The sequence below is a fragment of the Sesamum indicum genome, linkage group LG6 (assembly GCF_000512975.1).
Source record: "Sesamum indicum cultivar Zhongzhi No. 13 linkage group LG6, S_indicum_v1.0, whole genome shotgun sequence".
NCBI classification, from domain to species: Eukaryota; Viridiplantae; Streptophyta; class Magnoliopsida; order Lamiales; family Pedaliaceae; genus Sesamum; species Sesamum indicum.
The window spans coordinates 18,228,808-18,255,856 of NC_026150.1; the positions used below are offsets into that span (position 1 = coordinate 18,228,808).

Consider the following 27,049-nt stretch of genomic DNA (forward strand, 5'->3'; position numbering starts at 1 on the left):
CTTTCCTTTCCTTGTGCAATATGACTTTACTTGTTCAATCTATAGTTGAAATTGAGGTTCATGTGCAAAAAAGTGACAGAACATGACAGTGACACCTTTGGATTTAATTTATTTGCTCTTTCATTGTGTTTCTGTCGCATTATTGGACACAAGTGTGCAGAACTATTGTAGGTCCAAATCAATCTTAGGTTTATTAACATCATTGTCTGAGTAAGATTATCTATTATGGGTATAAGATTATCTAGTGAGAGTAGCTAAGGTTGGACTTATTTCTTAATCAATTCTATGTGGAAGATTCTGAACTATGGTACAAGACCCGAGTGCCAATGTTAATATATGATGTAATTATTGAATACATGAACCAACTGCTAGGATTTAATGTATATACCATACTCTTGTGCATTGAGTGGCTGACATGGGATATTTATCTTGAGTCTCTAAAGAGGGGCATTGCTAACATAATATATATCCTCTTGCAGCATGCTTCACACATTTCCCCTGGATGTTGTGTTGATGAAAAGCACAGCTGCTAGTAGCTGTACTTGAAAACAAAGACTTGGTCACCTCTTTGAATGATATTCTAAATGATATCCATTGTCAAGCACTGTAGAAAATATAAGAGATCATTGAAAATTCAGTCTTTTGAAATTCACATCCATACTTGCCAACCACTCGCCATTTGAATGTTATAAGAGGGAGAAGAAATTGTTCCATCTTATGGTTAATTTCTGAGAAAAACTTTTCCATGTTTGTCCTTCTTTCTCAGTTTTCCATTATTTATTTCATTGTTCACCATGTGTTCAATTGATGTCCTGCCTCCGCAGATTTCTTGTGTCGGCGGCTTTGGTTCCAACTCAGAAATGTACAAAATTAATGGAACTGCAAATATTAATGCTATTAGAGCTGCTTCGGAAGAAGGTACCGTCATTGAATAACTTCTTCTTGGTCGTCCACGTATACTTGCAATATTACTTGATAAGAAGTTCAATGAGTTTGTCACAGATGGTGATGCATCATTATCATATGGGGAAGCAAATGGGAGATGTACTCGCTACATATGGCACAACTTGTGACAATAGTCATTCACATCCATTTTCTCACTTTATATACGGATTATGTCAAAATTTAGGACCTTGAAATTATGGTTAAGCTTGCATAAATCACTCTGGGGTTCCATGGTTAAAGGAGAACACTTTTCTGCTTGAATCGTTGTTGCTTTTATCTTTCCCTTTTATTTGATTTTATATCTATTGGCTTCACTGGAAGAATTGTCTGAGACCAACATTGTGTGGGAGCTTTTATCTGTCCTGTTTCTGCAGAGGGAGAGTGACTTTAATGTTCATTTTCTCTGTTTTTAATACTTTCAGGGATTATCTCTACACCCAAAGTTTGACTGCATCCTTGCTTCATCAATTTTCGTTCTTCTTGTGTGTAGGAGTCAAGAGATTTGTATATATCTCTGCTGCTGACTTCGGTGTAGTAAATTATCTTCTAAATGGGTATTATGAGGGAAAGGTACTACCAGTAATTCTAGTTGCTTTCACCTGATGTGAAGTTATTGTTGGTTCTGTAATGGTATAAATATTAAAATTAAGAAAGAATCTTTAGTTTCTTACGATGCTTCAATTATGCCTAATATAAGATCATTTAATACAAATCTCTAATTGTTACAGCAATGAAATTATTGTTGCTGTTAAAAGCACACATTTTTTGGTCAATATTTGATACTTTACTAGTGATTGTTAGTGACATAATAGAACTATGTGAATAGGGGTAGACATAAAGCATGGATAATCTCTAGTAATTCGCTGAAATTGGAGTTGTTATATAATTAGTGTCACCAGGGCCCACAAAAATGAACCTGAAATTGGCAGAATTCCCGTATATTATCCAGAAACACAGTATTGGGTAACATGTCTGGTTGCTGTTTGTAACTCGGGGAATGGGATAGACAATCTTACAGGGAGGAGTATTGCGTAAGTTAAAAGAAGGGGAAAAAAGATCAACCTGGCAGAATTTCTTGTGTATTATACTTTATGACAGTGTTATATCATGTGGTGCAGAGAGCTGCTGAGACCGAGTTACTCACCAGGTATCCTTATGGAGGTGATCTCTCTGTCTCTCTCTCCCCTTTCTCCTACCTGAACTTAGGGACATGCTGCAATACCGTAGCATCTAAGCCAACCTGCGGTTGATGTAAAGCAACCTTGTAGGTTGTCTTAGTTTTTATGTTGTTCATGCATTTCTTCCTTCCCAGTTGACGTCACATGACATAATTTTTTCAATCATAAGGCTTGTTTCACCAGAATTCAGAATTACGCAAACACTAGTATAGGAACCATGTATCATTTAATTGAATATTACTTCAATCAGATTTGGAGTTCTGATCAGGAGTTATATTTTGCTTGTGACTGGAATGTATGCATCCGGAAACCCAGCGTATGTCATTCTCAATCTAATTGAAAGTTCCTCTTGTTTTCAGGAGTGATTCTGAGGCCTGGATTTATACACGGGACTCGCCATGTTGGGAGCATGAAGTTGCCACTTAGTGTGATTGGTTCTCCTTTGGAAATGGTGAGGGTGGTTTCCTTTTTCTATCGGTTTTGGTTATAATACCCTTGTTTGGCCTGAACTTGCACTTTTGGAAGGCAACTTTTACTTGATGGTACTCAATGACTGAGAAGACACATTTGTGCTGCTCTAATTGAGGGCAAGCTCTCTACAAAATTGGGAAGAAAATGGTTTGGCCTGTCTAGGTTGAAAGTTTTGTGTAATTGCCTGTTGCAATTAAGATTTCAAGGATCACTACTCAATGATGGATATTATACAGCTAGTGAACTGTCTTTTACTGAAAGCTGGCCAATGATTCTTTGGTGTTAATGTTATGCAGGTACTCCAGCATGCTAAACCACTGATCCAGGTTCCCCTGGTTGGACCTCTATTGACCCCTCCAGTTAGTGTCAATGCTGTGGCCAAGGTTGCTGTAAGAGCAGCAACTGATCCGGTCTTCCCTCCAGGAATTGTCGATGTGTACGGAATTTTACGGTATAGTCAGCAAAGATAAGCATGGACTATTCTCGTCTTAATACTGGAGTGAAGTTTTTAGTGCAGAGTCGTTTCTCTTGAGGCCTGAAATAATAATCTGAATGTAAGGAGACAGTAGTATTGTCCTTGCTATAGTGCGGATAGTGGGATGATTGATGTAATAAAGAGGCGATCGTTGAGCATACATGTCCAATGTAGTGAAGAGTAGATCCATCTATAAATATCATTCTTGTTTGGTTGTGGATTATGATTTCTGTGAGAAATACGCATGTAGACTCTGTTATGCTGCGGTTTCGTGCAGTTACCTTTTGTTGTTCAAAGAAAATTTTAAGCAAAGGCGCTTAGTCGGGTGGTCGTTCTCCAAATAATTTGATAGCCAATTCTGATAAGCTGAATGAACAATACGATACTCGAAGAGATTGAGAACTTGTTGAGTATGACGTAAATGTGGATAAAGTTCCTGGCCGAGAGGTAATGGATTAGTCCTCAACACATTTGTCAATACATGAAACCCGACTACCAGTGTTTTTTGTATTGCTAGTATTGGGTTAAGAGTGATTGAAATTTCAACTTTTTTTTTGTTTTTTAAATACTAGCTATCGTAGCTCGTGGTTTTATATATGTTATAAATAATGTTTTTTATAGAAAAAGACATGAAAGAAAATTATTTATCAATCAATATCAAATTTGAAAAATTGAATAAGTTGGCATCACAAAAAAGTGGTACAACGATATTGAAATCGCCGTTCTGTATTTATAGGAAAAAAGGTGGAAAGAACATGAAAGAAAACTATTTATAATTAATATCAAATTTGAGAAGTTGAATAAGTTGGCATCACAAAAAATTGGTACAAAGAAATTGAAATCGCCGTTCTGTATTTATAGAAAAAAAAGTGGAAAAGAACATGAAGAGAAACTATTTATCAATTAATATCAAATTTGAGAAGTTGAATAAGCTGGCATTACAAAAAATTGGTACAACGATATTGAAATCGTCGTTCTGTATGTATAGTATTTTTTTTCTTTATACGAATAAAGAAAACGAAAGATCATTTAAACATACAAAGGACGGTTAATGAGCCAATGAAACTGCCGTATTAATGTTTTTGGAGCAAAAAATATTTTTCAATTGATAAGATTATTAATCTACAATATGTAATTTTTTTGTTTTGAAGTTGATAATTAACTTACTAAAATTTCAAATTTTGAATTAATTGAATTGGTTTATATATTTTACTTTTTAGATTCTGAAATTTTTATTTCTTTCGTTCATATGATATATTGATTTATATATTTTACTTATATTTATAATATGTCATAATATGAAGAATTATTTATTATGTACGCATAATAAACGATGTTCTACAATAATTAGTAATAGTATAAATTAAGAATATTAAAAAACGTACATGTGAAAAAGAGTCAACAGTTAACCCAACAGAATCCAAGCCCGAAACAGAGGGAACCCGACCCAACGGAAGAATTAGAGTTGATGAAATCGCTGTTTTTATGTGAACTAAGCAACAACGCGCTTCTCTCCAGTCTTCATAATCATAATCTCCCCAGGCCGCGCGTCGTTCAGGTACGGCTCCTCCTCCTCTCGCCTCGGCAGCCTCCGCGGAAACAACACTCTGTAAAATAGAGAGTGATGAACGGTCAATCTAGCCAGCAGCAACCTAAGGACGGTCGCCACGACGACGACGCTGCACTTACCGAATTCCTTGCGTCTTTAATGGACTACACTCCCACCGTAAGTATCACCGATTTATATCTTGGAATTCCCGATCGTACTACAATTTTGTGCTTATTCTGTAAATAATCACGTTGATTTCCAGATACCGGATGAATTGGTGGAGCATTACTTGGCGAAAAGTGGATTCCAGTGTCCTGATGTCCGATTGTAGGTACTCTCTTCCTTCGCATTTTTACTTTGCCCTAGAGGGAATGAAAAACGTGAAGTTGCACAAGTTATTACTAAAACAACATCGGTGGTCATTTGGTTCTTATTTTGATAAATTGTTCCAATATTTCTTTGTTTTTTCAGAAGTGACTTTCACTTACATAAGACTAACAATATACAATTTTTAATTACTCTTCATTCATTTGGAAGGAGAGTAACGATTTATTCGTGTTTATCTAAGTTTTTATGCAACATATTGGGCATGATGTTTATTTTGTTTCTTGTTTTGACTTCTTCATGAGTTGTACCTACTATTGGTTTCACTTTACCTACTCTACAACTGTTCTACAGTTTTGTACAGCAAATTATCTTAAGCAAGCCCACTTGTTTTTTTCTTTAACTTGTTCAGTGATTAGTAGCTTTGCTCAGATTTTGCGTGTATATGTGAAGTGATTTATTAGAAGATATCAAAATAGATCCTATGACAGTGGATGGTGTTGTGAGAAACTTTCTCCTTTTGGTGATGTCCTAATTTCGGTGTATGTGCAATCATTATCGCTTGTGTGCTCAAGCATGCAACTATAACTTTCTCCATTGAAAGCATGACAAGCTATGTTGTTGAGTTCGCGCGTATTCGTTTCTTTAGAGATTCCATCCATGAACACAGTGTCCCATGAGCCAAAGAGTAGGAACTCTGATTAGTTGTTTAAATGAGTTGCATTTATGTGATGTTAGGGTCAATATTAATATGTAAGAAGTGATGAAAGAAATAACCATTTATCTTCTACTAGAGGCTTTCTTTCTCCCCCCAAAAATAAGAAGACAAGATTTTCTTAAAAAGGGACCTCATGTAAGTACCGTAAAATAAGGTTTGATCTTGATCTTATCCCATGGCAGAAATGGAAATCTTTCTAGCAAAAGATCCTTTAGAATATTGAATTATCTCCCGCAAAGATAAAGAGAAAGACCAGATCTTTGGAAACCAACGTGTTCAGATCTGTACAAATTTGTTTTATGTTTGACGCAGGCATGGAAACTGGAAAGTAAACTTCTTGTGTGGAGAAGATGAAATCGTTGAAATACTAAGCCACAACAAGCAACGGTTAAGACCTGGAGGGAAAGTTGTCTTGACGAAGAATTTCATTGCTCTTTACTGCTGAAGGAAATCTTTGCTCAGTAATGGTTTTTCATGTTTTATAAGATTGGTCTAGATACTACTGGGGAGATTGCATCAAATAGCAGATCTTGGGAATAAAGAAGTTTTTATCCAAATACAGCCATTTTCCTATACATAGTATTGATGAGCCTTCTAAGCTGCACTTACTGGTCTATTTTCTGTCTCTTTTGACTTCCCCTTTAAATAACAGAAAATGGAACTGTCATGTCTGCCCTGTGTTTATTTTTCTTCTTGTTTCCTGTGTTTATCAATGCACATATCATTTGGTGTAACATGGTATTCTTTGTTTCCTTAGGACAAGGCTGGTAGCAGTTGCTACTCAGAAATTTATTGCAGACGTCGCAACTGATGCTCTTCAGTATGTTTTTGTACTTTCTATATGTTAACTCTACTGTGTGGCAGATTCTTTCAAGTTTCTAACCATTTGTAATTCTTAGAATAATATTTTCTTGCATCTCAATGTAGACAATGCAAGGCAAGGCAGTCGGCTGTGATCAAGGACAAAAGAGATAAACAACAAAAGGTGTGGAATATTGCTTTTCATTGATTCCTTGGTTTGTCAACATCTTTTAACACTTGCTTCGTAACAGGATAAGCGTCTGATCTTGACAATGGAGGATCTTTCAAAGGCTCTACGGGAGGTAACTGCGTTTTTTTATGCTGTCAGTATTATTCTGCTCAAAATTGATGAGGTGCTCCTGTGGGTTTAATATTGCCTTCTATTTCTAGACATCTTTAGTAATGATACTGAAACACCTGATTTTACTTTTCACAGTATGGAGTGCATTAAGATTTTTCCATTGCCTACAAGAGTTGTTTCAATCTTTTCTTTAATGTAACTTGATTTTTGTCCATGTGAATTCCAGTACGGTGTGAATGTCAAACATCAAGAATACTTCGCTGACAGCCCATCTGCTGGTTTAGATGCTGCCTCAAGAGAAGAGTGAGTACAGACCAAGCAACGAATACCAATCGGACTGATATCCACCTGCATAGGAAGTCCTTAAGTTGGTCTTGTCGTCTCTATCCATATTATTTCAGTCCAAGTAGAATTACTGGCAGTTTCAGATGTTTTGTGATGGGATTCTGGTGAATTTACAAAGATACAGTTGATTATGTTTATTACATATTCCCGAAGTCTACAGCAATGCAATTGAACATGCTTATTACATGTTTCTCTGTGTAGTTGATACTTGTTATTTTGTTATCTATTTTATAACACATTACCGCATATCAGCCAAGTATTATAGATAGTAGCTGTTTATTTATTTATTTTTCCTTATTCTGACATTGTCAGGGATCCATCAAAATGTGGAATTTGCTTCCAGAATATTGTATATTGCTTATACATGTACGTGAGTTTTTGCAATCTGTTAGATGGGGTGAATCGAAAGATCTGCATTTACAAGCGCAATCAAAGTCGAGAGATTTACTAGTTCGGACGAGATGTCCAAAAAAGAAAGAAAAAAAGAGAAACAGTTTGAGTCCTGCCTTCTAGGAAATTCGCGCGCTCTGATACACCTATTTTGTAATTCAAATTCAGAAAGCTGAATCCCATGACCTTAATTGTTTTCCTAAAACAAGATAGGTATGATTAAGAATGATATGGTGATTATTATACAAACAGCAATATGAAATTGATCTGGAAAAACGACTTGAAATATAAGAAACTCATACATATCGCCAATTAAAACAAATTGATAATAATACCATGTTTACAAGTCTAACACGATATCAATTTTTTTTTTTTTTTGAAACAAAAGATAGCATAATTTATTGGAATAGGAAAACCTAGTCTTAAAGTTTTATTATAGAACACTCAGTTGTTGGTCTCAATCAATTGAGAATCACTATCCCTCTTGATTAGAAGTACTAGCCTTCCCTGTCCCGTCAGCAGCAGATGCATCCTGACCTTGTTGAGGATTATAAAACCTTCTAGGTGCACCACCTAATGAATCGTGACCAAGTGGAGGACTGTAAAATTGGCTAGGCCCAGCCCCAGATAGATCAAGATGTAGTGGGGCCTTATAGGATTTGCTAGACTCAACTCTAGATTGATCTTGACTTGGTGGAGGTGTATAGAGTTGGTTAAGACCAATATTAGATGGACTCTGACTCGGTAGAGGCACGTAGAAGTGGGTAGGCCCAATACCTAATAGATCTTGGGATTGTGGAAGCCCATAGAATTGGCTAGGCCCAATACCAGATGAACCCTGAGCCAGTGGAGGCACATAATATTGGCTAATCCCAGCACTAGATGGATCCTGAGCTAGAGGAGGCCCAAAGTATTGATTAGGCCTAACACCAGATGAATTTTGACCTAGTGGAGGTCTATAGTACTGAGTAGGCCCAGTACTATATGGATTTTGACTAGATGGAAGCCCACAGTACTGACCAGGTCCAACACTAGATGGATCCTGAACTGGTGTAGGTCCACAAGATTGATTAGGTCTTGAATCATATGGATCTGGAGTTCCTTGTACGTTATAATATTGGTTTGTACCAGAACCAACAGGATCATGACCCTGTGGAGGAGCGTAGAACTGACTAGGCCCAACAACAAATGGATTTTGACCCTGTGGAGAAGCATAATAATACTGGCTAGGAACTTGATCGGCTTCAACAATCTCACCACTTGGAGGAACATAGTTTTGAGTAGACATACTAGGAATAATGGCAGTACTTGCACTAGGTGGATCCGGAAAAATTGGAGCATTCCCCAATGAACCCGACCCACCATTTTTCAACTCCTCAATTCGGCTGGTCACTCGAGCATGGAGGTCACCAAACCATGCTTTCCACTCCCGCACTTGTTGTGCGTTCAGACTCTCAATGGGTTGTTCCCACCACCCTTTGGGACGAGTTTTGTCAACCTCGTCTAGGTACTTTTCTCGTTCTTTTATTTGTTCTTTCATATCTTGTACCTCGTCCAGCCGCTTGTTGAGTTGCTCGATTCTGGTCCGTGTGTGAGCCTCCACGATTCTTGCAAAGTCGCTCTGTGGCTGATTAGGGTTCCTGTGTCGTTCAATCACAGACTCCATAGATGGATGGAAGAACGAGTAAGGGTTGTCGGTGGGAGAAAAGATGATTATTCCTATGTCAACACCACAAAGTTTGAGAACGTCGCATATAGGTCATCCTGGCTCTGTATCAGCCTCATGGGGATTCTTTGGCGACCCCTTGTTTGCCTACCAGCCATGGATTTTGCAAGTTTGTTAGTAGTAGAAAGTATGTAAGAGTAGTATAAGTTTGTCTAGTGAGATGCAAGAAAGTGGTGAGTTTGAAGGTTTTGTCCAAGTCTGTATTTATAGAAAAAATTCAGCCAACCTGATTCAGAATAATATCATTCATTCGTCAAGATTATGTAATACATTAAGTGTCCAAGTGAAAATATATGCAATCTGAAAATTCTCTTCCAATTTTTAGATTTTGTAATTTCGAAAAGATAATTTTTTCATGAAAAAATTGTGAGGATAAACTTATCGGAATTTTGTTACTTTTTGAACATAGAAAGTAATCAATTGGTCAAATATATAATTTTCTTATATGGAAATAAAGCCAAATATTTCAGAAATCATGTATAATAATCTGATAATCAGATTCTTCAACTGTACAGTAATTGCTTAATAAAGCATCATGTGACAGAGAATTCAAATTTACTAGTTTTTAATTATTTGGAATTAGATTTTTCTTCATTGGGTTATTAACAAATCATATATTTTCAAATTATCAGGTAAATAATTTGTACGACTGCGATATACGTATTTTAGTTTCATAACGAGAAATAATAGAGGACCGTTTTAGCAATGTAATTATTCAAGGAATTATTAGGCAAAATTTTATCTAAAATAAATAGATTTCAAACTAATTAATAACGTCATTTTGTGCATTATTTATAACAAATAATTGATGCATTTATATGGTTTCTTCCATTTATTTTATATTTCCATTTAAATAAAAAAATTTCAATGTGGAAACTTGATTAAATCTAAGATTAATTATATTTTGCCATTCGAATAATGATCGTTTTTACACTTTGATATCTAAACTTTTTTTGTGTCAACTTACCATCTCGACTTTACGAAATTTTGCACTTTGCCATTTATAATTATTTTTTCACCAAGTTTTTTTTGCAAAAAAAAATCACATGCAGTGCACATGTGATATTTAAATGATGTGTGATGTGATGTCTTTCATATATGTACATCACGTGATGTTTTTTCTGTAAAAAATCAGCAAAAAGATGACCATGTATGGTAAAGTACAAATTTCACAAAATTGAGATGACAAGTTGACACACACAAAAAAAAATTAAATGCCTAAATATAAAATAGATATAAATTCAAATAGCAAAATTTAATTTATCCTTAAATCTAACCCAATATATAGTTGCCCATTATAATTTCCTCCTGCATGAGTTTCACTCATTAAAATCGATATGCTTAGGAATAAATGGAACAACATAAATGATTCGTGAATAAAAATGGCAACATGGGATGAAACAAATGATCAAAAAATGCGATGAACTCACCGATTGTTGAGCCATTGCAATATAATCGCCAATGCGTAACGGATCAAACTACTGTGATCGTCCATTTTTTGGACAAAATTTAAGTAGATCGGAAATTTTTTACACTATGTGTACTATGAACTTTCACTTTGTACTGTTATCAGTACTGAATGAACATCTCATTTATAGAGGTCACGTTACAGCTGTTTTTGAGTATGATAATACGTTACGATTTTCGTATATGGATGGTACAATGATTATACAAAATCCTAAAGCAATAACCGCTTGCAATTTACCAAAAAAGAAACAACGTGTTTATTATTATATTTAAAAATAATTTATTATATATTTTTTATTTATTGGCAGGTGGTATTACAACTATATTACTATAAGAATGATGGTTGAAAATTATACCTTTTCTTTTGCTTAGCTAATAAGAAAATATAATATTTATTGAAGAATTTGAGAGGAATATATAAATATTTTTATTTCTCCCGCGGATAGTATTGCTGCTATAATTTTAAAATAAATTATCGTCGTGAGTCATATTACGTCTTTTGCTTAGCTTATTTAAATTTTGAATAAAAATGTTTGTTTGAAGAATTTGGGAATTAATATACATTTATTATTTATGTACTAGATAATATTATTGATACACAATATTATTATGTAAATTATACTTTGACTTTTGCTAATAAAAATAATTTAATTTAGTAATCTGTTAAAAAAGAAGTCCAATTCATACAAAAAGTTAGGAATTATATGTACTTTTCATTTTTCAGGATTCTTTTGTTCTTCATAATAATTATATATATTAACTATCACTTTTGGTAGAGTAAATCTAAAGTTAAATATACTTTACTGCTTACCCCCCATAAATTAATAATATTTGACTATGTAGAATGTAATAAAATTCAAACTATTTAATTTACTAATAAATATTATAATTAAAATATAAAATTAATTGAATTTAAAATATGAAATATTAAAAAAAGAGATATATTGAATTACAAATATATAAGGGCAATATCGTCCAAATATTTCATTGTAGGGGATAAGTACATTGTTTGATTTAGGAGTGTGAATACTACCTTAAAATAGTTGGGGCCAAAGTGTACTTAACCCTAAATCTAATTATAGATTTATATTTGGACAATTAATCAGCAATCACAATTGTGAATGAGTGTTACTTTTGCAGAGAAATGAGAGTAAACTTAAGGGTAAATTACAACTGTCTCACTTTAGATTTGACATAATTCCCTCGTTGTTTGAAAAATTGCAAAAATTCTTTTGATGTTTAATGAAATTATGTAATTTTTGGAAGGATGTATGAAATTATTGACTTTGCCTTTACTGTTTCTTTTTTTTTTTTTATAAAATAAAATCAGATGGAGTGGACGGAAAATTTTAAAAATTTAAAAATTTATCTACTTACTCTATAAAAAAAATTAAAAATAAATAAAATTATAATTTTTAGTCCAAAAGGGCATTTCAGTTCACTAGAAAAAATGGACAAAAACCCAGATTGGTAATTTTTTAGATAACAGATTATGCCAAATCTTAGAGAAAATCGGTGTGATTTACCCTAAACTTTATGCAGCTAATGTTTTCTTTACCATTCAAGAAAATGAAATCAAAATTCCTTCAATAAATCCATAATATTTTGCCAAGTCTCTCTCATGAAAGTTTGCTTCTTCTGTTCCAGAACTCTGTTACGTTTATGTTTTACAAATGTTTAGTGTTAGACATACATATTTGAAAAAAATATTCTGTGTACACCTTATAATTGGAACGGGATAATAGAATTTCGTCAATTACATTAAAACATCAAACACTTTTTTTTCTTAAAAAAAATAAAATAAAATTATATAAAAACATCTTGAAATAAGAACGGGATATATAGAATTTAGCGAGTTGAATAGGACCTGCAATGAGTTTGGACGTTATTATAGCAATATGTGATTTTTGAATTTATTGATCGGTTTAGAAATATTAATGTATTACGTATTCAGTGTCGTAATGTATTGATTAATTTAAAACTATCGGTGTATTTTAAAGAAAAAGTATTTCATAAAACAATAGATATGAATTGTTTGTGTACTAAGACCTAACGATAGGGTGTGTAATGAAATTTACCCTAATTTCTATATTCCCATCCTCAACTTCTAAATTATTGATGTGTTAGAATATCATCAAATGTAGTTGTCTCAACGGATTGTTTTTTTTTTTTTTTTTAAAGCCTACTATTACATCTTTTATTTGATTTAATATATATATTTTTTTATTTCTCCCTTATGAATGAATCATTAGTTATTATGATCATTATACTGAAACACTAATAATAAATTCAAATTACGACTATTAGTAACCAATTTCTTTTTAATAATAAAAGCGATAATTGCACGAATATCTCAAGAAATGGATCAATACGTAAATATATCTCTCAAGAAAAATGAAATTATCAAGATCAATGAAATAATAAATTATAAATTTAAGTGAAACAAATATACACACATATGATAGGACTTGTATTTGACCATCCTTATTTGTGGGATTTCAACCTTAAGTATTAGGTTAAGACGTCATTGAAACTACTAATAACAACTAATTACACCAAAAGTGAAATAATAATACCCATCTCAATATTCATAAACACAAAGGATCCCCATAATATTAAATAATAAGGTAAATTATTGCTACCTCCCCTAAATTTAGCATACTTATGAATATCCTTTAATTATTTAAAAAATTACAAATATTCTATTTAACTAGAAATAATTCAAATAGTTAAAACATTCAATGGTTAAGAAATGTAGGGTGGATGTGAATAAATTTAAGGTATTGAGAGATAAAAGGAAACACAATAAGCAATAAGGAGGATAGATTCTTTACAATATGAGAAGGTGTGTGATTATTGTGAGACAATTCAAAAGTTTAATCTAGGGAGCAAGTTGTTGGTTAGAAAAGTTGAGGGTTCACAACCCCCAGTGTTGTCGGTCCGATAATTAACTAAGGATCACTGTCTCCCTCAATTAGAAGTACTAGCCTCTTCAATCCCACCAATAGCAAATGGATCCCAACCTTATTAAGGATTATAAAACCTTCTAAGCCTAGCACTGGATGGATCCTGACCTAGTGGAGGCCTATAGAATTGGTTAGGCCCAGCACCAGATTGATCCTGACTTGGTGGAGACCCATAGAATTGGTTAAGCCCAACACCAGATGGAATTTGATTTGATGGAGGCATGTAGAACTGGCTAGGCCTAATACCTAATGGATCTTGACTTGACAGAAGCCCATAGAATTGGGTAGGTCCAAAATCAGATGGATCCTGAGTAGGTTGAGGCCCATAGTATTGACTAGGCCCAACACCAGATGAATGTTGACTCGGTGGAAACCCATAGTATTGACTAGGCCCAATACCAGATGGATTCAGAGCTCCTGGTATGCTATAATATTGACTTGTACTGAATCCAGAAGGATATTGACCATGTGGAGGAGCAAAGAACTGACTAGGCCCAGAAGCAAATGAATCATGACCTTGTGGATGAGCATAATAATACTGGCCAGAAAATTGATCAGATCCAATAATCCCACCTCCTGGTGCACATGATGTACCCGCAGGAGGAACATAATTTTGAGCATAGATACTAGGAAAAATTGTAGTACTAGCACCAGGTGGATCAGGGAAAATTGGAGCATTCTCCAACGGACCCGACCCGCCATTTGTCAACTCCTCGATTCTACTGGTCACTCGAGCATGGAGGTTGCCAAACCATGCTTTCCACTCCTGCACTTGCTGTGCGTTCAAACTCTCAACAGGGATTTGTTCCCACCACCCTTGGGGTCGAGTTTTGTCGACCTCGTCCAGGTACTTTTCTTGTTCTTTTATAAGTTCTTTCATATCTTGTACCTCATCCAGCCGCTTGTTGAGTTGCACAATTCTGGTCCGTGTGTGGCCCTCCACGATTCTTGCTAAATTGCTTGGCGGTTGATTTGGGTTTCTATATCGTTCGATCACAGATTCCATGGATGGATGGAAGAAAGAGTAAGGATTGTCGGTGGGAGAAAAGATTATTATTCCTACATCGATGCCACAAAGTGTGCTAAGTTCACTCGCCTTCTTGTATAGACCTAAACGGCGTTTTGAGAATGTTGCATATAGGTCGTCCTGGCTCTCTATCAGCCTCATGGGAATTCTTTGCCGACCCCTTGTCTGCCTGCCAGCCATGATATTGCAAGTTTGTTAGTGGTAGAAAGTATGTAAGAGTACTAAAGCTTGTCTGATGAAATGCAAGAAAGTAAAGTGAGTGTGAAGTTTTATCTGAGAATGTATTTATAGAAAAGAAATTGGTCAACATAATTCAGAGGAATACCATTCATTCTTCAAACTATGTAATATATTAGGTGTCAAATTGAAAAATATATGCAATATGAAAATTCTCTTTGGTATTTTTAGATTTTATAATTTTTGTTTGACATCTTATCTGATGAAAAACAACAGATTTTCATGAAAAAATTCTGAGGTTTAACTTATCTGGATTTTATTACTTTTTCATTCAACCTTGAAAACATGGAAAGTAATCAATTGGTCAAACATATAATTTTCCTATATGGAAATAATACAATTAAATATTGGAGAAATCATGTAAATAAATCTGATAATCAGATTCTTGCAGTGTGCATTAATTTAATAATTAAAGTTGATATTATCAACAACATATATATATAGTATCCAAATATAATTATATTTGACAGCGTGGGAGACAAATGTACATATATAATAAACATCATATGGCAGAGAATTCAAATTATCTAGTCATCAATGATTTTGGAAATAGATTTTTCATCATTGGGGTTAATAAATCATATATATGTACGACTAGCAAATACTATTTCAGTTTAATAAACATATATAAAACAGGACCCTTTTAGAAATGTAATTATTTGAGGAATTACTAGGCAAAACTAATTAGTAATGTCTTTTTGTGCATTATTTATGACAAATAATTGATGCATTTATATGTTTCTTTCATTTATTTTATATTTTCATTTAAAATGAAATACTTTAAACTAATGATACGACTCAAATATGGAAACTCAATTAAAATTAATCCCATACATAATTGCCCGTTAAAACTCAAAGAATGCAATTAACTCTCCGATTATAGAGCCACTGCATTATAATCGCCATTGTATAACGGATTAAACTACTTTGATTGTCTATTTTCTGGACAAAAGTTAAGGAGACGACATAAATCCTTTCACATTATGTGTAGTAAGTTACATAGTTGTCAATGGCGAACGAACATCTCATCATTTTGTAAAGGTTGTGTTGTGGCTGTTTTGGGCACGATAACTTGTTACGGTTTTGATACATAGGTGATGCAATGATTACATCTAATCCTAAAGCAATAATCTTGTGCAATAAGAATATTTACAACTTGTTGATCATTAAGTTTGAAAAGTATATGTGTTCTGTATTTATTTGTAGATGGTATATACTACAATTATATTATTACACGAATGATGGTCGAAAATTATATTTTTGCTCTTTTTGTAGCTAATTAGAAAATATAGTATATTTTGAAGAATTAATTTGGAGAGGAAGATACATTTATTTTTATCTATCCTGGAATAGTATTGCTGCTATAATATTAAAAAAAATGATTGTCATGAGTCATATTATTACTAATTTTGCTAAACTTATTTAAATGTTGAAAAAGTATCACCGTTTTTCTTTTTTTGAAGAATTCAGAAAGTAATATATATTTGTTATTATTTTTACAGATAATATTATTGCTAGACAATAAAATGACAGTTATAAATTATACATTGACTTTTGCTAATAAAGAAAGATTATGTTTTCAGAAAATTAATCTGTTCAAAAAGATATCTAATTCATACACAAAATTCTGGACTGTATTGTGTAAAAATTCAGAAAGTATGATTTGTACTTGCTTCAGAGTAAATCTAATTATAGACTTATATATGAACAATTGATTAACATTTACAATTCTAAAGGAGTACCACTTTTGCTGAGAAATAAAAGTATACTTGCTGCAAATGTTTACTTTACCATTCAGGAAAATGAAATTAAAATTCCTTTAACAATAAATTCTACATATGTTATTTTCAAAATATTTTGCCAAGTTTCTGTTGTGAAAGTTTGCTTCTGATCTGGTTCCATAACAATGTTGCGCGTCTATGTCTTACAAATGTTTAAACGTTAAGACATACATGCTAATTGATAAACAATTTAGGGAAAAATTTTCGTCTTGTAACTTAAGGTCTTTCCACTTTTAGTTCTATTAGTCATCGAATTATTATTTTTGGTCCCGTGACAATAAAAAAGTAATATTTTGGGTCCATAACACATTGTCTTTAAATATTTAGCGGAAAATGGTCATTAAGTACGTATAACAAAAAATATTGCTTTTTAAAAGTTATTAATGGGACCAAAGGAGTAAAAGTCCTAACGGCCACGTCCTATTTTTGTTAAAATATTTAACGAAAAGATGTCATGAAAATAAAAATACTATTTTTTATGAGTCACGGAGTAAAAATTAAAAATATCATAACCACTGGAATCAAAATTATTATTTTCCCAACAAGTTATTACCACTCAAGAGTAGAAATTCACAAGTCAAGTGAATGGCTGACAACATTTCCGACTTGTGCCAGGAATTAGCAAACTTGTTATTCCACAATATTTGGACTACTTCAATTAAACTAACAGGACGACTCATTGGATACGTTATATTTGACCACCTCAAAAGATGTACTTATAATTCTTTGAAGTTTGACATAAATATGGACTCTCCTTATTATTTGTGAAATTACAAATACCCCTTTCAAATAAAAAAAATAACTCGACAGTTGAAAATTAAACTAAAGATCACTGTCCTCTTGATTAGAAGTACCAGCCTCTTTAGTCCCACCAGTAGCAGATGGATCCCGACCCTGTTGAGCATTATAAAACCTTCTAGGCCTAATACCTGATGAATCTTGACCCAGTGGAGGCCTGTAAAATTGGCTAGGCCCAATACCAAATGGATCCTGACCTGGTGGAGGCCCATAGAATTGGTTAGGCCCAACACCTGATGGATTCTTTGTTGATAGAGGCACGTTGAATTGGTTTGGGCCAATATTTGATGGATCTTGACCTTGCTGAAGCCCATAGAATTGGCTAAGCCCAAAAACAGATGGAGTCGGAGCTAATGGAGGCCCATAGTATTGATTAGGTCCAGTACCAGATGGATCCTGAGCTTGTGGAGGCTCATAGTATTTATTAGACCCAGCAGCAGGTGGATTCTGACTCAATGGAAGCCCATAGTACTGACTAGGCCCAGGACCAGATGGGTTCTGAACTGATGGAGGTCCATAATACAGACTAGGCCCAGCACCAGATGGGTTTTGAATCGATGGAGGTCCATAGTATTGGCTTGACCCAGTTCCAGATGGATTCGGAGCTTCTGATAGGCTAAGGTATTGATTTGTACCAGAATTAGGACCCTGGCATTGTGGAGGATCATAGAACTGATTGGAGCCAACAACAAATGGATCCTGACCCTGTGGAGGAGCATAATAATATTGGCCAGAAAATTGATCAACTTCAGCAATCCCATCACCTAGTGCAGATGATGTGTCTGCAGGAGGAACATAGTTTGGAGGAAACATACTAGGAACAGCTGTAGTACTAGAACTAGGTGGATCCGGGAAAATTGGAGCATTCTCCAATGAACCCGAACCCCCATTTGTCAATTCCTCGATTCGACTGGTCACTTGAGCATGGAAATTGCCAAACCATTCTTTCCACTCTTGGACTTGTTGGGCGTTCAGACTCTCGATGGGTTGTTCCCACCATCCTCTGGGTCGAGTTTTGTCGACCTCGTCTAGGTACTTTTCTCGTTCTTTTATTTGCTCTTTCATATCTAATATCTCGTCCAATCGCTTGTTGAGTTGCTCAATTCTGGTCCGTGTGTGACCCTCCACGATTCTTGCTAAGTCGTTCGGCGGCTGATCAGGATTCCTATATCTTTCGATCACAGACTCCATGGATGGATGGAAGAACGAGTAAGGGTTGTTGGTGGGGGAAAAGATGATTATTCCTATGTCGACACCACAAAGTGTGCTAAGCTCGCTCGCCTTCTTATATAGACCTAGACGGCGTTTTGAGAAGGTCGCATATAGATCATCCTGGCTCTCTATCAGCCTCATAGGGATTTTTTGGCGACCCCTGGTTTGTCTGCCAGCCATGATATTGCAAGTTTGTTAGTAGTAGAAAGTATGTAAGAGTACTATAAGTTTGTCTGACAAAATACAAGAAAGTGAAGTGAGTCTGGAGTTTTGGTCTGAGACTGTATTTATAGAAAAGAAATTGGCCAACCTGATTCAGAGTAATATCATTCATTTTCAAGATTATGTAATATATTAGGTATCAAAGTGAAAAATATGTGCAATCTGAAAATTCTCTTTAGTATTTTTAGATTGTATATATTTTTGTTTGACATCTTATATGATAAAAAAACAACAGATTTTCTTGAAAAAGTTTTGAGGTTTAACAAATCTGGATTTTATTATTTTTTTATTCAACGTTGAAAATATGGAAAGTAATCAATTGGTCAAACATAAAATTTTTCTTATCTGGAAATAATTCAAAATTTTTCAAAAATCAGATAAGTATTCTTTTGTAGAATCGTCATTACACCATCTAGTCCTTGAAATGTACATTAATTACGTAATAAAACATCAAATGACAGAAAATTCAAATTAACTACTCTTTATGATTTGGAATTAGATTTTTCTTCATGGATTAAAAAATAATCATATTCAAATTATCAAGAAATGGTTGAAATATATTTATGTTAATTTAATAAGAAAAAAAAAGTAAAAGAGGACCCTTTTAGCAATGTAATTATTCAAGGAATTATTTAGGCAAAATCACGAATCATCTAAAATAAAAAAAAAGTTTTCATCAAATAAAACTAATCAATAATGTCTTTCTGTACATTATTTATGACAAATAATTGATGCATTTATTTGATTTCTTCCATTTATTTTATTCTTGACTATTTAAATAAAAAACTTTAAATTAACATTACCAATCAAATGTGGAAACTTAATAAAATCTAACCCTATATATAATTGTCAATCAATATGTTCTTGTATGAGTTTCACTCATTAAAATCGATCTGCTTGGGAATTAATTGAACAAGATATATATATAGATGATTAATGATTAGTGAATAAAAGAGGCAAATGGGAAGCATAGGGGATTAAAAGAACGCGATTAACTCACCTGATTATAGAGCCATTGCATAATAATCACCAATACATAACGGATTAAGTACTTTGATTGTCCGATGTTTGGACAAAATATAAGGAGACATCGGGAAATCCTTTTACATTGTGTGTACTATGAGTTTTTCTTTTGTATTGTTTTCAGTGATGAACGAACATCTTATTTATAGAGGTCGCGTTACAGCTGTTTTGGGAACAGTAATACGTTACGATTTTTTTATATGGATGGTGCAATGATTATACATAATCCTAAAGCAATAATCGCATGTAATAAGAATATTTTTATAAAAAAGGAAACAACGCGTTGATTATTATGTTTGGAAAGTATTACACGTTATTCATTTATTTGCGGATGGTATTACAGCTGTTTTATTACAAGAATGATGGTCGAAAATTAGGCAAAATTATTTGTTTAGTCCTTTAAGTTTGCTTGCTATTTAATTTTAGTCATTTAAATTTACCCATTTTAGTTTTAGTTGTGTAACTTCCAAAATTGCTTAATTTTAGTCATTTGACCCAATTTCGTACAATTTTACCCATATACAACTTTTCAAGAGTATTTTTAGTTCATATATATCCATTCATTTTGCATCTTGTAGCTAATGCTCGTCTAGAATGGTATACGAGTTTAGATTTTTGTTTAAGAAATATTTGTTTATAGCACACTTGGAGCATTAGTATGAACTATTAACCTTTATCATCAAAAGGCAAAAGAGTCATAAGTTACGCTAGAGGATCAAATTTATGCAAAATTGATAGATAAATAACATAGATGAAAAACTAAATCTAATATTGCCAGAGTAAAGGACCAAAAAGAATTCAAACTAAAGTTATAGGATGAAAAAAAAAATATTCCCCCCAAAAATTATGTAAGAGCTAATTAGAAAATGTACACTATGTTTGGTTTCATTTTTAACTTGTTTTGGTGTGTTTTGTGAAGATAGAAAGAGAAAAATAAAGATAAATAAGTATGTGTTAGAGATAGTGTGCAAGTTTGGATTTGTTTTTGGAGATAATACAAAATAAGTATGGTATGTTTGATGTTGTTTAGTGGGAGACAAAAACTATTGTTTATTGTCAAATCGTGTCTGTTTTATATATATGTATGAGTATGTATATAATTTTTTTAGTTGTAGGGCCTATAATTAGCGTAGACTTATTTTGACAAAAAACAAATGAGGCACTGTCTCAAAACATCTCAAAACACTACCAAAACTTCCAAAACAAATCAAGACAAACATTGTCCATGTTTTGGTCCATTTCGAAGATGGACCAAAATTTAAACCAGACACTATGGTAATATTTTCTGAAGATCAATTTGGAGAGGAATATATATTTTTTCATTTATTCGGGGATGGTATTGCTGCTATAATATTAAAAAGGAATTATGGTCGTGAGTCATATAATGACTTTTTCTTACCTTATTTACATTTTGGAAAATATCATTTTCTTGAAGAATTCGAAAAGTAATATACATTTGGTTATTCATTTACAGATAATATTATTGCTAGACGAAAAAATGACCGTTCACATAAATGAGACTTTGACTTTGGTAATTAAAAAAAAAGCACTATGTTTTCAGAAAATCTAGTTTTATAATCTGGTAAAAAGAATCTATTTCATACAAAAAGTTTTGGATTATATCTAAAATTTTAAAACAAATTAGCGTGTGAAAATGTATAAGGTTAGTTTGGTTTAAAAAGATTTATTTGACCTACAATAAGTCAAATGGGGTTAATATAGATTTTCACTTTTTTTTTTTTTTTGTTAACGTCAATAAATTCGGTGAATTTGACTAACGAATAAATTTATTTGTTTGAGGAGAACAAATATCCAAAGTACTAGATGTAGTTTTTCAATTACAGGAGGTGTACGTATAATTACATCAAACCTTACGAGAATTAGAGCTGTGTGATTATCCGAAAAAGAATTACAATACACACGTCAAAGTATAGCAAGTAGCAACATAAAAAAATGATGGCACAGTACTTGTAACATTTTGTTTAAGGCCAAGTTGCTAAGATATAGCATGTAAAGAATATGTTGGCTGCCTTCACGTCATGTTCTTCGTCAAATTCTCCTCTTCCTCCCCATCTTAGTGTCAATAATCACCAATGAACCTTTCAAGGTCAAGTTTTCAACCATATATACAACAAATGAGCTTGGTTTTTCACCTAAGTAGCCGAGTCGTGTTTCTGGGACGTGTTTGTTTTGATTTCACATACGTTCGATTTCTTGGCTATTAAAAGACCAAAAGACTCTTAAGAGGTAAAAAGTCTTACGGGGCCTTACCGCGTCTGTCTACTGTATCTGAACGTCTGTTGTAACATTCAAGTATAGTACTCCTATATAAACTGGGGTTGGAGCTACGATAAGTCATAGCGATCACAGTCTCAGAGTAACCAGAGCTGCAAATTTGTGTGCAGTAATGGCTAAGAAACCTGTCAGCCATGCCATTTTCTATGCCTTGTTTTCTATTTTATCGTTTCAGATTTTCCTGATGAATGTGGGCATGGCACAGGGAACAAAAACCGACATAAGCGTTGGGGTGGTGCTGGACATGGATATTCCTGTTTCACAGATGTCATTGAACTGTATATCAATGGCCCTCTCGAAGTTTTATGCCACACATGATTATTACAAAACTAGGCTGGCTCTCAGTACCAGAGACTCCAATGGAACCGTTGTCGGGGCAGCTGCAGTAGGTATGAGACACCTGAACCATCGTAAAGCGTATGGTAACATGCACATATATGCACTTTGCTTACACTTTGAAGACGTTTTTCTGTAATGATGCAATGTGATCAAGATTAGGTTGAGTGTTACAATCATATAGTATTCTGGTGCAGTTTCAAGCATAACAAAGTAAACTGAATTTCTTTGCACATGAAATGCAGCTCTGGATCTACTCAAGAATGTTGAAGTGCAAGCCATCATAGGTCCCCTGTTCTCAATGCAGGCAAACTTTCTGATAGAACTTGGAGACAAAGCTCAAGTTCCCATCATTACATTTTCGGCAACAAGTCCTTCTCTCACGTCAAGACGAAGCCCATACTTCATTCGCGCCACTCTAAATGACTCTTCCCAAGTACAGCCCATAACTGCCATCATTGAAGCCTTTGGCTGGAGGGAAGTTGTGCCCATCTATGTGGACAATGAGTTTGGAGAAGGGGTGATACCTTATTTGACTGATGCCTTGGAGAACGTAAATGTCCGGGTCCCTTACAGAAGTGTCATCCCTTTACAAGCATCAGATGAACAAATTGTTGCAGAACTGTACAAGCTGATGACAATGCAAACAAGAGTTTTCGTTGTCCACATGTTGGTCCCGCTTGGTTTTCGTCTGTTTGCCAAAGCAAAACAGCTTGGAATGATAACGGAAGGCTATGCATGGATCATAACTGATTCGATGACAGACGTCTTGAATTCGGTGGATCCTTCTGTCATGGATTCCATGCTAGGGGTAATTGGCGTACAATCTTATGTTCCAAAAACAGACGAGCTTGATGCCTTTACAAATCAATACAAGAAAAGGCTTCTGCAGAACAATCCACCAGGTCTTAGGCCAGAATTGAACACTTTTGGACTAAGGGCATACGACTCTGCCATCGCACTGGCCATTGCAATAGAGAAAGCAAACCCGACTAATGCAAGATTTAAGAAGGCAAATTTTTCTGGAAATTCAACAGACCTAGAAGCCATTGGAGTTTCAAATTCAGGACCACGGCTAATTCAGGCTCTGTCAAGTACTGCCTTCAGAGGCCTTGCTGGAGACTTCCAATTAGTTGAAGGGCAACTCCGAACACCTCCTTATCAGATAATCAACGTGGTTGGCCCTGGTGCCCGGGTGATAGGCTACTGGACGAAACAGAATGGAATCGTCAAAGAACTAAACGTCATGAATGCAAACACATACTCCACTTCAAGATCTAACTTTGCACCCATCATATGGCCTGGCGATACAACAACTCCACCTAAAGGTTGGGTGATCCCAACAAATGAGAAGAAACTGAGAGTAGGAGTGCCCGTCAAGGATGGTTTCAATGAGTTTCTTCGTATCACTGGGAATTCAGACAATACAACCAAAGTGGAAGGATACTGCATAGATGTCTTTGATGCAGTTATTACAAGTCTAAAATATGCTGTACCATATGAATACATCCCATTCGCGAACCCTGACCATGAAGGTGCTGGAAATTACAATGATTTGGTCTATCAAGTATACCTTGGGGTAAGTGTTTTCCTCTTTAGTATCATACTTTTTATCGACTTACATCAACAAGAACCATGCCTAGTTTGGCGTGCAGACAGTTTAACCACTGATGATAGCTTATCATTGAACAGAACTTTGATGCTGTAGTTGGAGATGTAACAATTAGAGCAAACAGGTCGCAGTATGTAGACTTCACCCTACCTTATACAGAGACTGGTGTTTCAATGGTTGCAAAAGTCATGGATAACGAGAGGAAAAATGCATGGATATTTTTGAAGCCACTGACATGGCAATTATGGTTGACGAGCTTTTGTTCATTTGTTTTCATCGGGTTTCTGATTTGGATTCTTGAACGTCGAATAAATACAGAGTTCTCAGGCAGCATTCGCCATCAAATAGGCATGATATTCTGGTTCGGTTTCTCTACAATGGTCTTCTCTCAAAGTAAGTTAGCCATCATCTTTTAATCTATATTCTTGTTTTTCGTGCACAACATCTGCAGATGTTTTAGAGAGATCTTTATCATCAATTGGAAAGTACTATTTTACCTAATCAGATATTCAAAATCTAACCACCACCAAGTTCTAGTTAGGTGATCAAATATGCAAGTTTCGTACTGATATTCACCACTGCTCTTCTGCAGAAGAGAAGATCATAAGCAATTTGGCCAGGTTTCTGCTGATCATCTGGTTTTTGGTGGTTCTTATACTAACACAGAGCTACACTGCCAGTCTTACGTCCATGTTAACAGTTCAGCAGCTACAGCCTACTTATACAGATTTCACTCTGCTCATCAAAAACAAGGAAAACGTCGGCTACCAGAAGGGATCATTTGTTTTCGGACTTCTTAAGAAGATGAGCTTCAATGAGTCCAGACTAGTGGCATACAATTCCCCTGATGAAATGCACGATCTTTTCTCCAAAGGTAGCGGAAACGGTGGTATAGCTGCTGCTTTTGATGAGACTCCATATATAAAGATGTTCCTAGCCAAATACTGTTCAGAATACACCATGGTTGATCCCATGTACAAGACTGCGGGTTTTGGATTCGTATGCATCGATCATCCCCCCGATTATACTCAACTTCCTTTTCCACACACATTACATTACACCTTGTTTGTGGTTCTTCTTCTTGCAGGTCTTCCCAAAAGGTTCTCCACTGGTACCTGATATTTCAAGTGCTATTCTCAATGTAACCGAGGGCGAAAAGATGGTGGAGATTGAGAGAGCATGGTTTTCGGATAAGACTACGTGTTCTAGTGGTGCAAGCTCATCACAGAGTCTTGGCCTTGAAAGCTTCCGGGGGTTGTTTGTGATCGTGCTAATACTTGGTGGTTCAGCCTTTGTAGTCTATGTGGTTATGTTTGTGTGTCAGAACTGGGGTGTTGTAAGAAACGCTAGGCCTAATGCAACAATTGGGGAGACAATTCTTATGCTACGTGAATTGTTTTTCACTATGGATCCCAACGCAGATCCTGATCCAATTGAAATTTTGAAGAAGATTCACGAACAACTGCAACAGGTTGTTGGTAGAGATCCCAATCCTGGTAACATCAACGGCGGCGTGGAAAGAGAAATGGAAATCATGGAAGCCCATGGAAATGTGCAGCAAAGGCCACCGAATCCGGAAGAGGAACCACCTCAGCCTGTAAATCCAGACCACTGACCCGACGGGTTTCAGTAAAGGGTTAATTGGAGCAGCGGCATAATGTTTTGTCCGAGGCAGCTTTGCAGATTCAAATTTCATTTTGTGACGGTTTCAGAATATTCAAAAACTTCATGAATGTGTTGCTCGTGTTCTTGCAACACAGATAGTTAATGTATTGTAGTCGTCGTATACTGGATTTTAGTTAGAACTTTCTGTCTAAGAGTAACAAACCTGTTTCTTTGGTAATGATCCCCGGGGAGAATCCAACGGGAGGACAGAAACACATAATTCAAGAGACCAAATCTTGAAGTGATGATGGATTGATATGGTGAAGTCAACGGTTAACCACGGTGCATGGCGTTGTCCCAGTAGTACCTTCAAATGCACAAGAACAAACCATTCATGTAGGTTTGCTTTTCTTTTTAAAAAATTTGTATTGGTGGGTAATTCATGAGTAGGGGTGACAGATGAGTCGAGCCGGTTCGATTTTAAGCTCGAGCTCGAGCTCGAGCTCAGTTATGGCTGTTCAATAATTTTTTTTGAATTTTTTATATATTTAATATTTGATCAATTTTAGAATCAAAATTGACCATATATTATAATTATTAATCAATATCATCCATTTTATTTTGGATAATAATAAATTATGGTACTTTTATTTATACATTTAATCTTTATACAAAAATAAATTTAATCAACAACTTAGTAAATTATAATATTTTTTATAATTAAAATTATTATTTAATATGATATATATAAACTTTATGTTATATTTTAATATATATTTGTATTACGTTATATATTTTTAAATAGACAAGTAATTCACTTATAATTTTTTATTATTCATAAATTTATGTCAAAATTTAGTAATTCCTATGAAGTAATCTAAAAATTATAATAATAATAATAATAATAATAATAATAATAATAATAACAATAATAATAATAATAATGATGATGATGATGATGGTTGAACAATTTTAATTCTTATTTTATTATATATATAATGAGATTAAAAAGTTTAATCAATAATTACGGTATCTTAAAATTCGGGCACCCGATTCATACGAAATTTAAATATATACAAGACTGTGTCCATTAGATCATATCAAACGGTATGATTTAAAATCACATGGTCTGATTCAATGATACACCGTCTTGAATGATTACTCTTATGTTTCGAGTACGATATCTCTACATCCGTATATCCAATAAGTCTAAAACTTTATCAAATGTATTTTTCTGTAAGTTTT

At 34.3% G+C, this 27,049-nt stretch overlaps 5 protein-coding genes across 7 annotated transcripts in view; 3 read left to right on the forward strand and 2 right to left on the reverse strand.

Moving 5' to 3' along the window:
* Positions 1-3,377, forward strand: part of LOC105164901 (uncharacterized protein At1g32220, chloroplastic) — a 5,133-nt gene extending 1,756 nt beyond the window's left edge. For both annotated transcript variants that reach the window (XM_011083720.2, XM_011083721.2), the window contains exons 6-10: positions 825-918; positions 1,436-1,515; positions 2,064-2,106; positions 2,483-2,574; positions 2,891-3,377. In XM_011083720.2, the coding sequence (XP_011082022.1) occupies positions 825-918; positions 1,436-1,515; positions 2,064-2,106; positions 2,483-2,574; positions 2,891-3,064 (483 nt within the window). In that variant the 3' untranslated portion in view covers positions 3,065-3,377. The remainder of the gene's footprint in view (positions 1-824; positions 919-1,435; positions 1,516-2,063; positions 2,107-2,482; positions 2,575-2,890) is intronic.
* LOC105164902 (transcription initiation factor TFIID subunit 10) lies at positions 4,559-7,353 on the forward strand. Its single transcript, XM_011083722.2, has 6 exons — positions 4,559-4,795; positions 4,881-4,945; positions 6,418-6,480; positions 6,588-6,645; positions 6,713-6,763; positions 6,989-7,353. The coding sequence occupies exons 1-6, from the start codon at positions 4,694-4,696 to the stop codon at positions 7,067-7,069; spliced, it is 420 nt and encodes a 139-aa protein (XP_011082024.1). The 5' UTR covers positions 4,559-4,693; the 3' UTR covers positions 7,070-7,353.
* Positions 13,718-14,863, reverse strand: LOC105165087 (MADS-box transcription factor 17-like). The gene has a single exon (XM_011083961.1). The coding sequence runs from the start codon at positions 14,861-14,863 to the stop codon at positions 13,718-13,720; it is 1,146 nt and encodes a 381-aa protein (XP_011082263.1).
* On the reverse strand, positions 17,294-20,055 carry LOC105164903 (proline-rich extensin-like protein EPR1). Of its 2 annotated transcripts, XM_011083724.2 has the most exons (2): positions 19,934-20,055; positions 17,294-18,880 (listed from the first exon to the last, which is right to left on the reverse strand). In XM_011083724.2, the coding sequence occupies exon 2, from the start codon at positions 18,850-18,852 to the stop codon at positions 17,524-17,526; it is 1,329 nt and encodes a 442-aa protein (XP_011082026.1). In that variant the 5' UTR covers positions 18,853-18,880; positions 19,934-20,055; the 3' UTR covers positions 17,294-17,523. The 2 variants fall into 2 exon arrangements, with proteins under 2 accessions (XP_011082026.1, XP_011082025.1); XM_011083723.2 differs by lacking the exon at positions 19,934-20,055 and having other exon boundaries at positions 17,294-18,950.
* Positions 22,308-26,301, forward strand: LOC105165088 (glutamate receptor 2.3-like). The gene is made up of 5 exons (XM_011083962.2): positions 22,308-22,640; positions 22,833-24,166; positions 24,280-24,592; positions 24,792-25,198; positions 25,287-26,301. The coding sequence occupies exons 1-5, from the start codon at positions 22,364-22,366 to the stop codon at positions 25,812-25,814; spliced, it is 2,859 nt and encodes a 952-aa protein (XP_011082264.2). The 5' UTR covers positions 22,308-22,363; the 3' UTR covers positions 25,815-26,301.

Coding starts and splice junctions, on each gene's coding strand:
- LOC105164902 (XM_011083722.2), top strand. CDS start 4,694: ATGAACGGTCAATCTAGCCAGCAGCAACCTAAGGACGGTCGCCACGAC. Junction 4,796..4,880: donor TAATGGACTACACTCCCACC/GTAAGTATCACC, acceptor GTTGATTTCCAG/ATACCGGATGAATTGGTGGA. Junction 6,481..6,587: donor GTCGCAACTGATGCTCTTCA/GTATGTTTTTGT, acceptor ATCTCAATGTAG/ACAATGCAAGGCAAGGCAGT.
- LOC105165087 (XM_011083961.1), bottom strand. CDS start 14,863: ATGGCTGGCAGGCAGACAAGGGGTCGGCAAAGAATTCCCATGAGGCTG.
- LOC105164903 (XM_011083723.2), bottom strand. CDS start 18,891: ATGGCTGGCAGACAAACCAGGGGTCGCCAAAAAATCCCTATGAGGCTG.
- LOC105165088 (XM_011083962.2), top strand. CDS start 22,364: ATGGCTAAGAAACCTGTCAGCCATGCCATTTTCTATGCCTTGTTTTCT. Junction 24,167..24,279: donor TCTATCAAGTATACCTTGGG/GTAAGTGTTTTC, acceptor ATCATTGAACAG/AACTTTGATGCTGTAGTTGG. Junction 24,593..24,791: donor TACAATGGTCTTCTCTCAAA/GTAAGTTAGCCA, acceptor GCTCTTCTGCAG/AAGAGAAGATCATAAGCAAT.